General features: G+C 43.5%; 1 protein-coding gene across 9 annotated transcripts in view; it reads right to left on the reverse strand.

The window, feature by feature from the left end:
• mpp7a (MAGUK p55 scaffold protein 7a) overlaps positions 1-13,114 on the reverse strand; it is a 544,364-nt gene that overhangs the window by 194,321 nt on the left and 336,929 nt on the right. For all 9 annotated transcript variants that reach the window (XM_070881484.1, XM_070881483.1, XM_070881489.1 and 6 more), the window contains one exon: positions 3,052-3,132. In XM_070881484.1, the coding sequence (XP_070737585.1) occupies positions 3,052-3,132 (81 nt within the window). The remainder of the gene's footprint in view (positions 1-3,051; positions 3,133-13,114) is intronic.

The raw sequence follows: 13,114 nt of genomic DNA on the forward strand, positions 1-13,114 counted from the left end.
AAGGACGTTCTTACTATTGAGGGAGTGCAGACTGATTCCCGGATGGCAGGACTGACATATGAGGAGAGACTGGATCTGTATTCACTAGAATTTAGAAAGATGAGAGGGGAGCTCATAGAAACGTACAAAATTCTGACGGGATTGGACAAGTTAGAGGCAGGAAGAATGTTCCCGTTGCTGGGGGAGTCCAGAACCAGGGGTCACAGTCTAAGGATAATAGGTAAGCCATTTAGGACCGAGATGAGGAGAAACTTCTTCACTCAGAGAGTTGTTAACCTGTGGAATTCCCTACCGCAGAGAGTTGTTGATGCCAGTTCATTGGATATATTCAAGAGGGAGTTAGATTATGGCCCTTACGGCTAAAGGGATCAAGGGGTATGGAGAGAAAGCAGGAAAGAGGTACTGAGGTGAATGATCATCCATGATCTTATTGAATGGTGGTGCGGGCTCGAAGGGCCTACTCCTGCACCTATTTTGTATGTTTCTAATCAGAGACCACATCCACGGAACTTCACGTCCTCAATTAGCAAGCATTAAAATTGCACCACAACCTTGTACTGTCAGTTCTCACAACTCCAGAAAGTTATCAATATTGTGCTGGCAATAATATAACTATACCATATTTTATTTTAACGTTACTACAAATTTAAAAAAAAATCTTATTTCTTACTTCCTGCCTAAAGTCCAAAGCAATCAAATCTCAGGTTCAATGTCAAAAGTATAAATGTATCCGACACTCACCATAAGGCAAATCCGAGCAAGAAGCAAACGTACTACTTAAATGATGTAAAGACTGTAGTTCTCTGAACAGAACCAAAATGTTTGAGCAGATAAATTTACAGGTGGTTATATTTTAGGCTAGATCAGTTGATAGCTTTAAGAGTAATAATGTATAATTTCAAAAAAGTGACAAACCATCACGGTTAAATAGCAAGATTTTGGAATGCTAAAAATATTAAAAACAAGGTTTAGAGAAAGAGAGATATAAATCCATTACACCAGGACCTCTGTGATAGCCTATATTCTTGCCACAGCAAAATGATTGAAGGCACCGTCGACAGTGCTATCAAGCAGCACTTACTCACCAATAATCTGCTCACTAATGCTCAGTTTGGGCTCTGCCAGGACCACTCAGCTCCAGATCTCATCACAGCCTTGGTCCAAACATGGACAAAAGAGCTGAATCCCAGAGGTGAGGTGAGAGAGACTGTCCTTGACATCAAGGCAGCATTTGACCAAATGTGGCATCAAGAAGCCCCAGTAAAATTGAAGTCAATGGGAATCGGAGGAAAACTCTCTGCCGGCTGGAATCATATCTAGCACAAAGAAAGATGGTTACAGTTGTTGGAGACCAATTACCTCAGGCCTAGGTTATTACTGCAGAAGTGCCTCAGTGCAATGTCCTAGACCCAACCATCTTCAGTTGCTTCATCAATGACCTTCTCTCCATCATAAGGTCAGAAGTGAGGATGTTTGCTGACGATTGAAGTGTTCAGTTCCATTTGCAACTCCAGATAATGAAACAGTTCTTGCCCACATGCAGCAAGATTTGGACAACATTCAGGCTTGGGTTGTTAATTAGCAAGTAACATTCGCACCACACAACTGCCAGGCAATGACTATTTCCAACAAGAGAAAGTCTAACCAACACCCCTTGACATTCAATGGCATTACCATTGTCAAATCCCCACCACCAACATCCTGGGGGTCACCATTGACCAGAAACTCAACTGGACCAGTGACACAAATACTGTGGCTACAAGAACAGGTGAGAGGCTGGGTATTCTGGGTCTCACCTCCTGACTCCCCAAAGCCTTTCCACCAACTACAAGGCACAAGTCAGAACAGTGATGAAATGTTCTCCACTTGGCTGGATGAATGCAGCTCCAACACTCAATATTATCCAGGACGAAGCAGCTTCATGCACCGCCTGAAACATTCACTCCCTCCACCACTGCCGCACTGTGGCTACAGTATATACCTTCTACAAGATACACGACAACAACTTGCCAAGGCTTCTTCGACAGCAACTCCTAAACCCGCAATCTCTACCACCAAGAAAGACAAGGGCAGCAGGCACATGGGAACACCACCATCTCCATGTTCCCCGCCAAGTCACACACAATCCTCACTTGGAAATATATAGCCGTTCTTTCATTGTCGCTTGGTCAAAATCCTGTAACTCTCTACCTGACAGCACTGTGGGAGTACCTTCACAACATGGACTGCAGCAGTTCAAGGTGGCAGCTCACCACCACCTTGCCAAGGGTAATTAGGAATGGGCAATAAATGCCAGCTTTGCCACATCCTGTGAATGAATTTAAAAAAATCTCCTCCATTCAGGATCAGATCTCACCCATTACCCAACTGCAATGTAAAAATCATAGCTAGGAAATGTTTCCATTCCAGGTTACAATTATAGCGATTGCAAGGCTACTTTTGCCTCTCCAGTTTAACACCGACCATATTTATTTTCTCCATTCCCATTCTCTCATTTTGTTAGTTATTTTCTTCTGATCTTTTGGAACATACTAATTGGTAAAATGATTGGCTTGCACAGAAAATAATTTCTCAACGTGTACCAAAAGACAAACCAATTGTATCCAAAATGTGTTGCTCAAAGGACTACCTATGTCTAGATAGGCTGTTTATCGTTCTTGCACATCTTCATCTTTCAGATTTTAGATTCCCAATGCTTGTCACGAAAATTTTGAGGAGGTTAAATGTGTTATTTAATCTGGAATCAGTACCGAAGGCAAATTTAATAAATTAGACCTTTAGATACCAATACACCCAATCAGCCTGCTAGTAGAAAAGATCATGAGTTAAAACATTTTCTACATCAGACGCAATGCTTTTCAAGTGCAGAGACTTGATATAGAGTACACAAATGTGATAAAGCTAAGGAGAGCTGGAATTTCAGCAACAGAACCCTGAGGTTGGATCAGATTTTAATTTTCTGGTCTCACTTATTGCTAAATGCCTACAGCAATGAAACTCAAGCAAATGGCTTACTTAGACACCACGTTCACATGTGTTATATGTCCTCACCTTGAGATGGGGCTGTGATAGCAGCTTCACCAGTTCTCTGATCTCACTGTTCATTGGCGTATTGTGCAGATCCTCAGTGAGCTATGAAACAATGAAATGGTAGAGAAAATGTCAGTGAAATAATGTTTTTACTCATTGCATTAGTGACATCTGAGAATCTATCTTGTTCAAAGCTATTACTTTTTTGGGTGTTCAAACGAAGGCCAGCATGAAGAATAACAGACCATTAATCACCAGTCTTTTTCTCTAGCCCTCAGTGGACCAGCTTTGGCAGGGCCCTTCAGTTCACTTTAGTTCAGCTAATCATATGTGGCAACTCTACAGCAAGATCAAGAGCTGATTTATTACATGGAACGGTGAATCCAAACACCCAATGTACAGGAAAAGTCATTGCAAACAAAACATGAGTGTTAGAGGCAGGATCAATCCCGGACATTCACTTCGTAATCTGCTTTCAGTGCAGTGGTGAAATCTACACCATTACTTGCAGATTGTGCTGCTATTCTAAGGGTACAGATCAGGGTGCCTGCCCCCCCACCCCTCCCCCTCCTACAACTAAGGTTGACTAAATATGGTAAAATGGAAAGTGTGGCACATACTAACTGCTTGTATTCCATCTGCACTGGTTTGAAAGCTGCAAAGGAAAACTCAATTTGTCTTGAAAATATAGTTATTAAACATTTCACAGTTACAACTCTCAACAGATGTTTATGACTCAATCTCCACAGAGTTAACACAAAAGAACCGAATCCCCTTCCCGCACAATCTGATGTTTTCAAGGTACTTAATTGATGTGCTTGTGATTCCTTCAAGAACAAAAGATTCTTTTAACAGGTATATGATCATCTTAGAGCAATGTGGCACCAACAGACTCGACTCATACCATCACCTCTGTCTCACCTTCTGGTCAAGCATATCTGTGGCATCACCTTTTCTCCATTGCATTGATTCCATCTCAAATTAGCCAACACATTCCCAATGGTGGCTTCTCCTCCATGGCATGGAGTCAGCTTCTATATGCATGCTTCTTAAACTTAACTCTCTCTCTCTCTCTCTCTACTACAAATCTCCATTCCATAACCATTGTTGTTCTGTCCTTAACTTCAAAATCGAGCATAAGTAAAAACTTTCAACTCCGTATCGGCAAGATCATTGAGTTCACCACCCATCACAAATTCTACAACCTAGCCCTCAATTCCATTTTCCTCACCAGCTGCTCACTCAAGTTGAAACAGGCAGCCTGTATTCTGAACCGAGCTTCAAGACATATCTTACCCATTACCAAGGCTGCCCACATACATCTCAAACATCATTTCATCATATCTCATCCCCAATCACTTCTAAAACAATGATTTGTGCCATCGTTACCTCCAGGCTTCTCCAACTCTCTCTTTGCCTCCTGTTCCAACCCCCCACAGTTCCATCCGACACAACAACCTCCATTGGTTACCCATCCTCTAATGCATGAAATTAAAAAATCTCACCTCCATTTACTCAATGCAGGTTGTACCTCTCCAGTCCAGGACGCTTTAATTTGGAAACATCCCTGATCTGGCATCAGTCCCATCATGGACTGCCCCTTTAAGTGCTGTTGCAGTGCACAGGCTGGGTTGGGGTGCTGCTGCGGTGTGTGTGTGTATGTGTGTGTGTGCGGCGATTGGCTGGAACGGCTGTCAGTATGAGTTCCGCTGGTGCTGGGGACCATGCCCACAGACTGTAAGCAGGAGCCACAGGCAGAGAGCTCATGCATGTTGCACAATGGCGCTGCCTGCAGCTCGCTGTCTCTCTCCCTCTCTCAGTGGGGTGGGGGGTCTGTGTCTGTGCATTGTACAAAGCGCTCCGACCTGTCCGGGGGGTCAGTGAGGGAGGCAGGCTCTGATTCTCCTTCTCAGGATCTATTGCATATTCCAGTTGTTGTGCGTGTGCGTGTCTCGGTGCAAGGAGGCTACCGTTTCCTCCAGTCAGGCTCTGTTTGCAGCTTACACATGTGCTGGCGTCGGGAGTAGGATCATGGGTAAGGGTTGGCATCTTTCCTTGACTTTATCCTCCACTTTATCTCCGATCTCTAGTTTTTTTGTGCGTGTGTATGGACATGATTTTTTTGAAGTGTTGGTGTTCATTGAGGTAAGCGGGCCGGCCAAGGAATGGGAAGGGAAGGGAAGGCCAGGCGGCTGACTGAGGCGCTGAAGCTGGGCCTGAGGATTTTTAAAAAGTGTGATTCTGGACGACTAAATGCTGCGCAGTAGGCTTCTGCGCAGCGCATGCGCAGAACGCATTTACGTCGTTGTCAGCAGCGTTGGTTCGGAAAATTCGCTGGTCCGTCATCGGTCCAACCTGTACTGCTGCAACTTTCTCTAGCTTGTGCCAGAACATGCTTTTTGGTCTTTTGACTCTGGTTCCTCACTTCCATCTTTGATGGCAGACCATTCAGCAGAAACATTCTCCTTCAACACATCAACCTGGGTACCTCTCTGCCAACTCCAAAAATCACCTCAAAAGAACTATCTACTTGCAAGCTGTTATTGCAAGGAACGCCACAGAATGTTAACAAAATATGAAAGAAAAAACTGACTGCAAAAGCTTCTACAGATATGTGAAGAGAAAAAGATTCGTGAAGACAAATGTAGGTCTCTCGCAGTCAGAATCAGGTGAATTTATAATGGGGAACAAAGAAATAGCAGACCAACTGAACAAATACTTTGGTTCTGTCTTCACGAAGGAAGCCGCAAATAACCTTCTGGAAATACTAGGAGACAGAGGGTCTAGGGATGAGGAAACATAGAAACATAGAAAATAGGTGCAGGAGTAGGCCATTCGGCCCTTCTAGCCTGCACCGCCATTCAATGAGTTCATGGCTGAACATGCAACTTCAGTACCCCATTCCTGCTTTCTCACCATACCCCTTGATTCCCCTAGTAGTAAGGACTTCATCTAACTCCTTTTTGAATATATTTAGTGAATTGGCCTCAACAACTTTCTGTGGTAGAGAATTCCACAGGTTCACCACTCTCTGGGTGAAGAAATTCCTCCTCATCTCGGTCCTAAATGGCTTCCCCCTTATCCTTAGACTGTGTCCCCTGGTTCTGGACTTCCCCAACATTGGGAACATTCTTCCTGCATCTAACCTGTCTAACCCCGTCAGAATTTTAAACGTTTCTATGAGGTCCCCTCTCATTCTTCTGAACTCCAGTGAATACAAGCCCAGTTGATCCAGTCTTTCTTGATAGGTCAGTCCCGCCATCCCGGGAATCAGTCTGGTGAACCTTCGCTGCACTCCCTCAATAGCAAGAATGTCCTTCCTCAGGTTAGGAGACCAAAACTGTACACAATACTCCAGGTGTGGCCTCACCAAGGCCCTGTACAATTGTAGCAACACCTCCCTGCCCCTGTATTCAAATCCCCTCGCTATGAAGGCCAACATGCCATTTGCTTTCTTAACCGCCTGCTGTACCTGCATGCCAACCTTCAATGACTGATGTACCATGACACCCAGGTCTCTTTGCACCTGCCCTTTTCCTAATCTGTCATCATTCAGATAATAGTCTATCTCTCTGTTTTTACCACCAAAGTGGATAACCTCACATTTATCCACATTATACTTCATCTGCCATGCATTTGCCCACTCACCTAACCTATCCAAGTCGCTCTGAGGCCTCATAGAATCCTCCTTGCAGCTCACACTGCCACCCAACTTAGTGTCATCCGCAAATTTGGAGATACTACATTTAATCCCCTCGTCTAAATCATTAATGTACAGTGTAAACAGCTGGGGCCCCAGCACAGAACCTTGCGGTACCCCACTAGTCACTGCCTGCCATTCTGAAAAGTCCCCATTTACTCCTACTCTTTGCTTCCTGTCTGACAACCAGTTCTCAATCCATGTCAGCACACTACCCCCAATCCCATGTGCTTTAACTTTGCACATTAATCTCTTGTGTGGGACCTTGTCGAAAGCCTTCTGAAAGTCCAAATATACCACATCAACTGGTTCTCCCTTGTCCACTCTACTGGAAACATCCTCAAAAAATTCCAGAAGATTTGTCAAGCATGATTTCCCTTTCACAAATCCATGCTGATTCAGGAGGAACTGAAGGAAATCCTTATTAGTCAGGAAATTGTGTTAGGGAAATTGATGGGATTGAAGGCCGATAAATCCCCGGGGCCTGATAATCTGCATCCCAGAGTACTGAAGGAAGTAGCCCTAGAAATAGTGGATGCATTGGTGATCATTTTCCAGCAGTCTATCGACTCTGGATCAGTTCCTATGGACTGGAGGGTAGCTAATGTAACATCACGTTTTGGAAAAAAGGAGGGAGAGAGAAAACAGGGAATTATAGACCGGTTAGCCTGACATCAGTAGTGGGGAAAATGTTGGAATCAATGATTAAAGATGAAATAACAGTGCATTTGGAAAGCAGTGACAGGATCGGTCCAAGTCAGCATGGATTTATGAAAGGGAAATCATGCTTGACAAATCTTCTAGAATTTTTTGAGAATGTAATGAGTCGAGTGGACAGGGGACAATCAGTGGATGTGGTGTATTTGGATTTTCAAAAGGGTTTTGACAAGGTCCCACACAAGAAATTGGTGTGAAAAATTAAAGCACATGATACTGGGGGTAATGTATTGACGTGGATAGAGAACTGGTTGACAGACAGGAAGCAGAGAGTCGGGATAAACAGATCCTTTTCAGAATGACAGGCAGTGACGAGTGGGGTGCCGCAGGGCTCAGTGCTGGGACCCCAGCTATTTACAATATACATCAATGATTTAGATGAAGGAATTGAGTGTAATATCTCCAAGTTTGCAGATGACACTAAGCTGGATGGCGGTGTGAGCTGCGAGGAGGATGCTAAAAGGCTGCAGGGTGATTTGGACAGGTTTGGTGAGTGGGCAAATGCATGGCAGATGCAGTATAATGTGGATAAATGTGAGGTTATTTTTTTTTTTGGTGGCAAAAACACGAAGGCAGAATATTATCTGAATGGCTGCAGATTAGGAAAAGGGGAAGTGCAACGAGACCTGGGTGTCATGGTATATCAGTCATTAAAAGTTGGCATGCAGGTACCGCAGGTGGTGAAGGTGGCAAATGGCATGATGGCCTTCATAGCTAGGGGATTTGAGTATAGGAGCAGGGAGGTCTTACTGCAGTTGTACAGGGCCTTGGTGAGGCCTCACCTGGAATATTGTGTTGAGTTTTGGTTTCCTAATCTGAGGAAGGACGTTCTTGCTATTGAGGGAGTGCTGCGAAGGTTCACCAGACTGATTCCCGGAATGGCGGGACTGACATATGAGGAGAGATTGGATCGACTGAGCCTGTATTCACTGGAGTTTAGAAGAATGAGAGGGGATCTCATAGAAACATAAAATACTGACTTGAGGGGTTAGATGCAGGAAGAATGTTCCCGATGTTGGGAAAGTCCAAAACTAGGGGACACAATCTAAGGATAAAGGGAAAGCCATATAGGACCAAGATGAGGAGAAACTTCTTCACTCAGAGTTGTTAACCTGTGGAATTCTCTGCCGCAGAGAGTTGTTGATGCCAGTTTGTTGGATATATTCAAGAGGGAGTTAGATGTGGCCCTTACGGCGAAAGGGATCAAGGGGTATGGAGAGAAAGCAGAGAAGGGATACTGAGGTGATGATCAGCCATGATCTTATTGAATGGTGGTGCAGGCTCGAAGTGCCGAATGGCCTACTCCTGCATGTATTTTCGACGTTTCTATGCACTTGGCTCTTTGTCATCACAATGAAAGATTGAAAATGAAATGTTAAGACATTGCCTTGTACTAGTTACAGTTATGGCGGGTTTGTTCTTGAACTTTTATAGTAGACAACTTGTTTAGCCATTCACCGCCAGATCTGGCTGGGTCACCGAAGGCACGATTGCGTCCTGCTCTCCTCTGCCAATAGTTCCAGGATCATCCTAGAATGCCAAGATAACCCCGGCTTCTCTTGTCCACGATAAAACGTCCTCTTAAACCCCTCTCCCCTACCTCCTCCACTCTCACCTCCAACAAGTGTAAGGACATGGATTTCTTTGTCACTGTGATTGAGAACATCTGTTCAGCTGCCTCTGCCATTTCCCTTCCATCCCGAAGCCCACTGGATCAAACTTCCCCCAAGGTTCCCTTGACCTCGCCCTGAACTCTCAACTTTCTCTAGTTTCACTCCTATCTGCCCTCATGCCTTCTGCAAGCTCATCTTGTCGATATGACCCACCTCCTGCTCCCTCAACCCTATCCCCACCAAACCGCTGACCACCTAACTTCTCTTCTTTGCTCCCATGTTAGCTGATATTGCTACCAGTTATCGCTCCTCAGGTACTGTCCCCTCCACTTAAAATCTGCCATCATTACCCTGCTCCTCAATAATAGACACCCTAAACCCATCTGTCCTTGCAAACTGCCACCCCATCTCCAACCTCCCTTTCCTCTTGAATGCGCTGTCTCCCAAATTCTTGCCCATCTTTCCCAGAATTCCATGTTAGAATACCTCCAGTCAGGTTTCTTCCCGTACTACAGTCCTGAAACAGCCCTCATTAAAAAGTCACAACTGATATCCTGTGTGATTGTGGTAAGTCATCCTTTCTCAACCTGTCTGCAACCTTTGACACGGTTGATGACACACTCCTCCAAAATCTCTCTTCCGTCATCCAGCTGAGTTCGGACCGCCCTCGCCTAGTTCCATTATTATCTATCCAGTTGCATCCAGAGAGTCATCTGCAATGGCTTCTCTTCCCGCTCCTGCATCGTTACCTCTGGCGTCCCTCAAGGATCGATCCTTAGCCTTGTTCTACTATCTACATGCTGCTGCTCAGCAACATCATTTGAAAACACAATGTCAGGTTCCACATGTACGCTGACGATCCCCAGCTCTACCTCGCCACTATCTCTCTTCACCCCACCACTGTCTGATTTTTCATACACCTTGTCCGACATCCAAGATGAGCAGAAATTTCCTGCCACTAAACATTGAGAAGACTGAACCCATTGTCTTCGGTCCCTGCCGCAAACTCAGTTCCCTAGCCACAAAGTCTATCCCTCTCCCTGGCAATGTCGGAGGCTGAGCCAGACCATTCACAACCTTGGTTTCGTATTTGACCCAGCGATGAGCTTCCAGTGATGATCTGCTCCATCACCAAGACCTCTTATTTCCACCTCTATCATCCGACTGTGCCACTGCCCCTGCCTCAGCTCATCTGCTGATGAAACCCTCATCCATGCCTTTGCTCCGTCTAGACTTGACTATTCCAATGCTTTCCTGGCTACTTCCAATCTTCCACCCTCGATGAACTTGAATTCATCCAAAACTGGTGCCAGAGTTCTAACTCGCACCAAGGCTTGTGCACCCATCGTTCACCTACAATGGCTTGCCTTGATTTTAAAATCCTTGTTTTCAAATCACTCCATGGACTCATCTCTCCCTATCTCTGGAACCTGCTCCAGTCCTACAATGCTATAAGATCTCAGAGCTCCTTCAATTATGGCCTCTTGCGCAGCCCCAATTTTAATTGCTGCACGATTTGTTGCCATTCCTTCAGCTGCCTAGGCCACAAGCTCTGGATTTCCTTCCCTAAACCTCTCTACTTCTCCCTGCTCCTTTATGACACTCCTCAAAACTGACCTCTTGGATCAAGCTTGTCCAAATGTCTTATGTGGCTCGGTCTTAAATTTTGTTTGCTAACCCTCCTGTAAGGTGCCTCGGGATGTTTTACTACATTGAAGGCGCGACATAAATGCAATTTCTTGTTGGAGGTTACTTACCAGAATTCAATCTGGTAGATATAAATCCTGACCTATACTGCACAGTGTGTGAATGTGAATTTCAAACCGCTTTAATACTAGTAATACCCTTAATGAATGGGTTTCAACAGGGTTCTATGATGAAGACTTTTCCGAGCTTTTTTTGTTTAGAGGGAAAGAGCCAGAATAGCCACGCGTCATTCTCATCTTGCAAAGACGTGTGCAAATGATGCAATAATGTGGCAAAGCTGTAAATCACATCAGAAAGTGTACTTGTAAACAAATGACTAACTCTTTTCCATTAAAAGTGCTCCTATAAAGCACTTTAACCTCCAAAACATATGGCTGTTAAGTCTCTCAGACATAGATGAGAATAATAAAATGTTGCTGAATTCACCCGAACAGCAGAAATTGTAAGGTGGGATTGAGTTTCATAATGCATTGAAGAGCTGTAATATTTATATAATTAGGAAAAAAAAATCAAAACCTGGTCAATGCATTAGGTTTTTTTCATTTTTTTGGATGAAATAATTTTGTTCAGCTTACACACATCTGTCGCTTAAGCATTTAACTGGGTGATAAACACAACCACTATACAACGTTTACATTTTATCTGAACCTTAAAGTAACATTCTTACTCTTTCCCCCCTCCCAAATCATTTGCAGAAATGTTTACATATGAAGTGGTGAAGAAGAACATAAAAATGAAACATAACCATAATATGTTAACATTTTTAAGAGAAACAAACCAGCAATGCATACAGACAAGTTGAGGATAAATTTTTGCTTTTTTTTTGTTGAGACACAGGATATACTGTATTACATAGGTGGAGGAGATTAACTCAAATTAGGTCATCAATCCTCTTCTTGTGATCTGTTTATATTACCACTGTACACTCAATTTTGGCAAACAACTTTTTATTTTCCAAGCCAATAAAAACCAATTTCATGGCAGGAAAGTGGTGCATGTGTTGTCACCATTACCAACTAATTTATACTATGAAAATAATGGAATACAGGTTTTATTTTACACAAAATATAAAATAAATCTGTCTTCCTCTATCTCTGATTCTTTCCACCTTACTCAGTCTCATTTTCAATTTGTTCTGCCTCCTAGATCTTTTCCTATTGGCAACTCTATATTTGTGTTTGTTTATGACTCTTACTTTCTCTTTTTTCTGTATCCTGTCTTAGTGTTGTTCTCTGTGCATTTCTCTTGCTGTATGCTTGGAACTCTATGCCTTTCACACACTTCCTCTGTATCTCAGTGGGCCAGATTCTGCGGTGAGTGGCGAACAAATGGTTGCACTTGCACGTAGACTTTTTATGGGTTTTGCACTGGAAGTTCCTGGCAGCTAACTATCAAAAAGTCACAGTGCCCTCGACAACAATCTGGAACCTGTGTGAAGAGGACAAGCAACTATGTATTTCCTGAACCAATCAGACTGAAGAATCGATGAACAGCGAGGTGTCTGAACCAGGAAGCGTCAGTTAGATTATTTTATTCAATGTCAAATCGGGTACGGAAAACAAAATGAAAAGAAAAGATTGGATTAAGAGAATGAAAAAGCAAAAACATTTTTTATTTAAATTTTTTTTTAATATCTCCAACAAATTAAAATCTGAAGAAATAAGACTCCACGCATGTTAAAGTTAATTTTCAGTGGCAGAGAGGTTGTTTGGTAGTAAGTAAGGCATCACACCATTAAAGGACACGTACACTGGAATGGGCAAGCCCTAATTTTTTCTGTTGCATTTAATGCGTATCGATGAACGAAGTACAGCAACTTCACGTCGTTCTATGTATTTCAACGGTGAATCTCCTGGCGAGATGCCGTTGTCGCGCAACTTTTATGAGGAGCAGGACATTTCGGACAGCAACTTCATTTATGCATTGAACAGCGCGTGTGCAGTCGTTGTAAGTTACTGTCCAATTTCAACATTAATAATGGTGAGCGCTGTTTGCCTCATCATTATGTTTATTGGCCAGATAGGTTTGTCTGCCTGCCTTTGTTTTTTTATCTGCATAACATAACATGTAAGATTCTGAGGGGGATTGACAGGGTAGATGCTGAAGGTTGTTTCCCCTGGCTGGAGAGTCTCGAACTAGGGGGCATAGTCTTATGATAAGGAGTCAGCCATTTAAGACCGAGATGAGGAGGAATTTCTTCACTCAGAGGGTTGTGAATCTTTGGAGTTCTCTACCCAAAATGGCTGTGGATGCTAAGTTGTTGAGCATATTCAAGGCTGAGATAGAAAGATTTTTGGACTCGAGGTGAATGAAGGGATATGGGCATTAGGTGGGAAAGTGGAGTTGA

Source organism: Pristiophorus japonicus, chromosome 5 (assembly GCF_044704955.1).
Source record: "Pristiophorus japonicus isolate sPriJap1 chromosome 5, sPriJap1.hap1, whole genome shotgun sequence".
Taxonomy (NCBI): Eukaryota; Metazoa; Chordata; class Chondrichthyes; family Pristiophoridae; genus Pristiophorus; species Pristiophorus japonicus.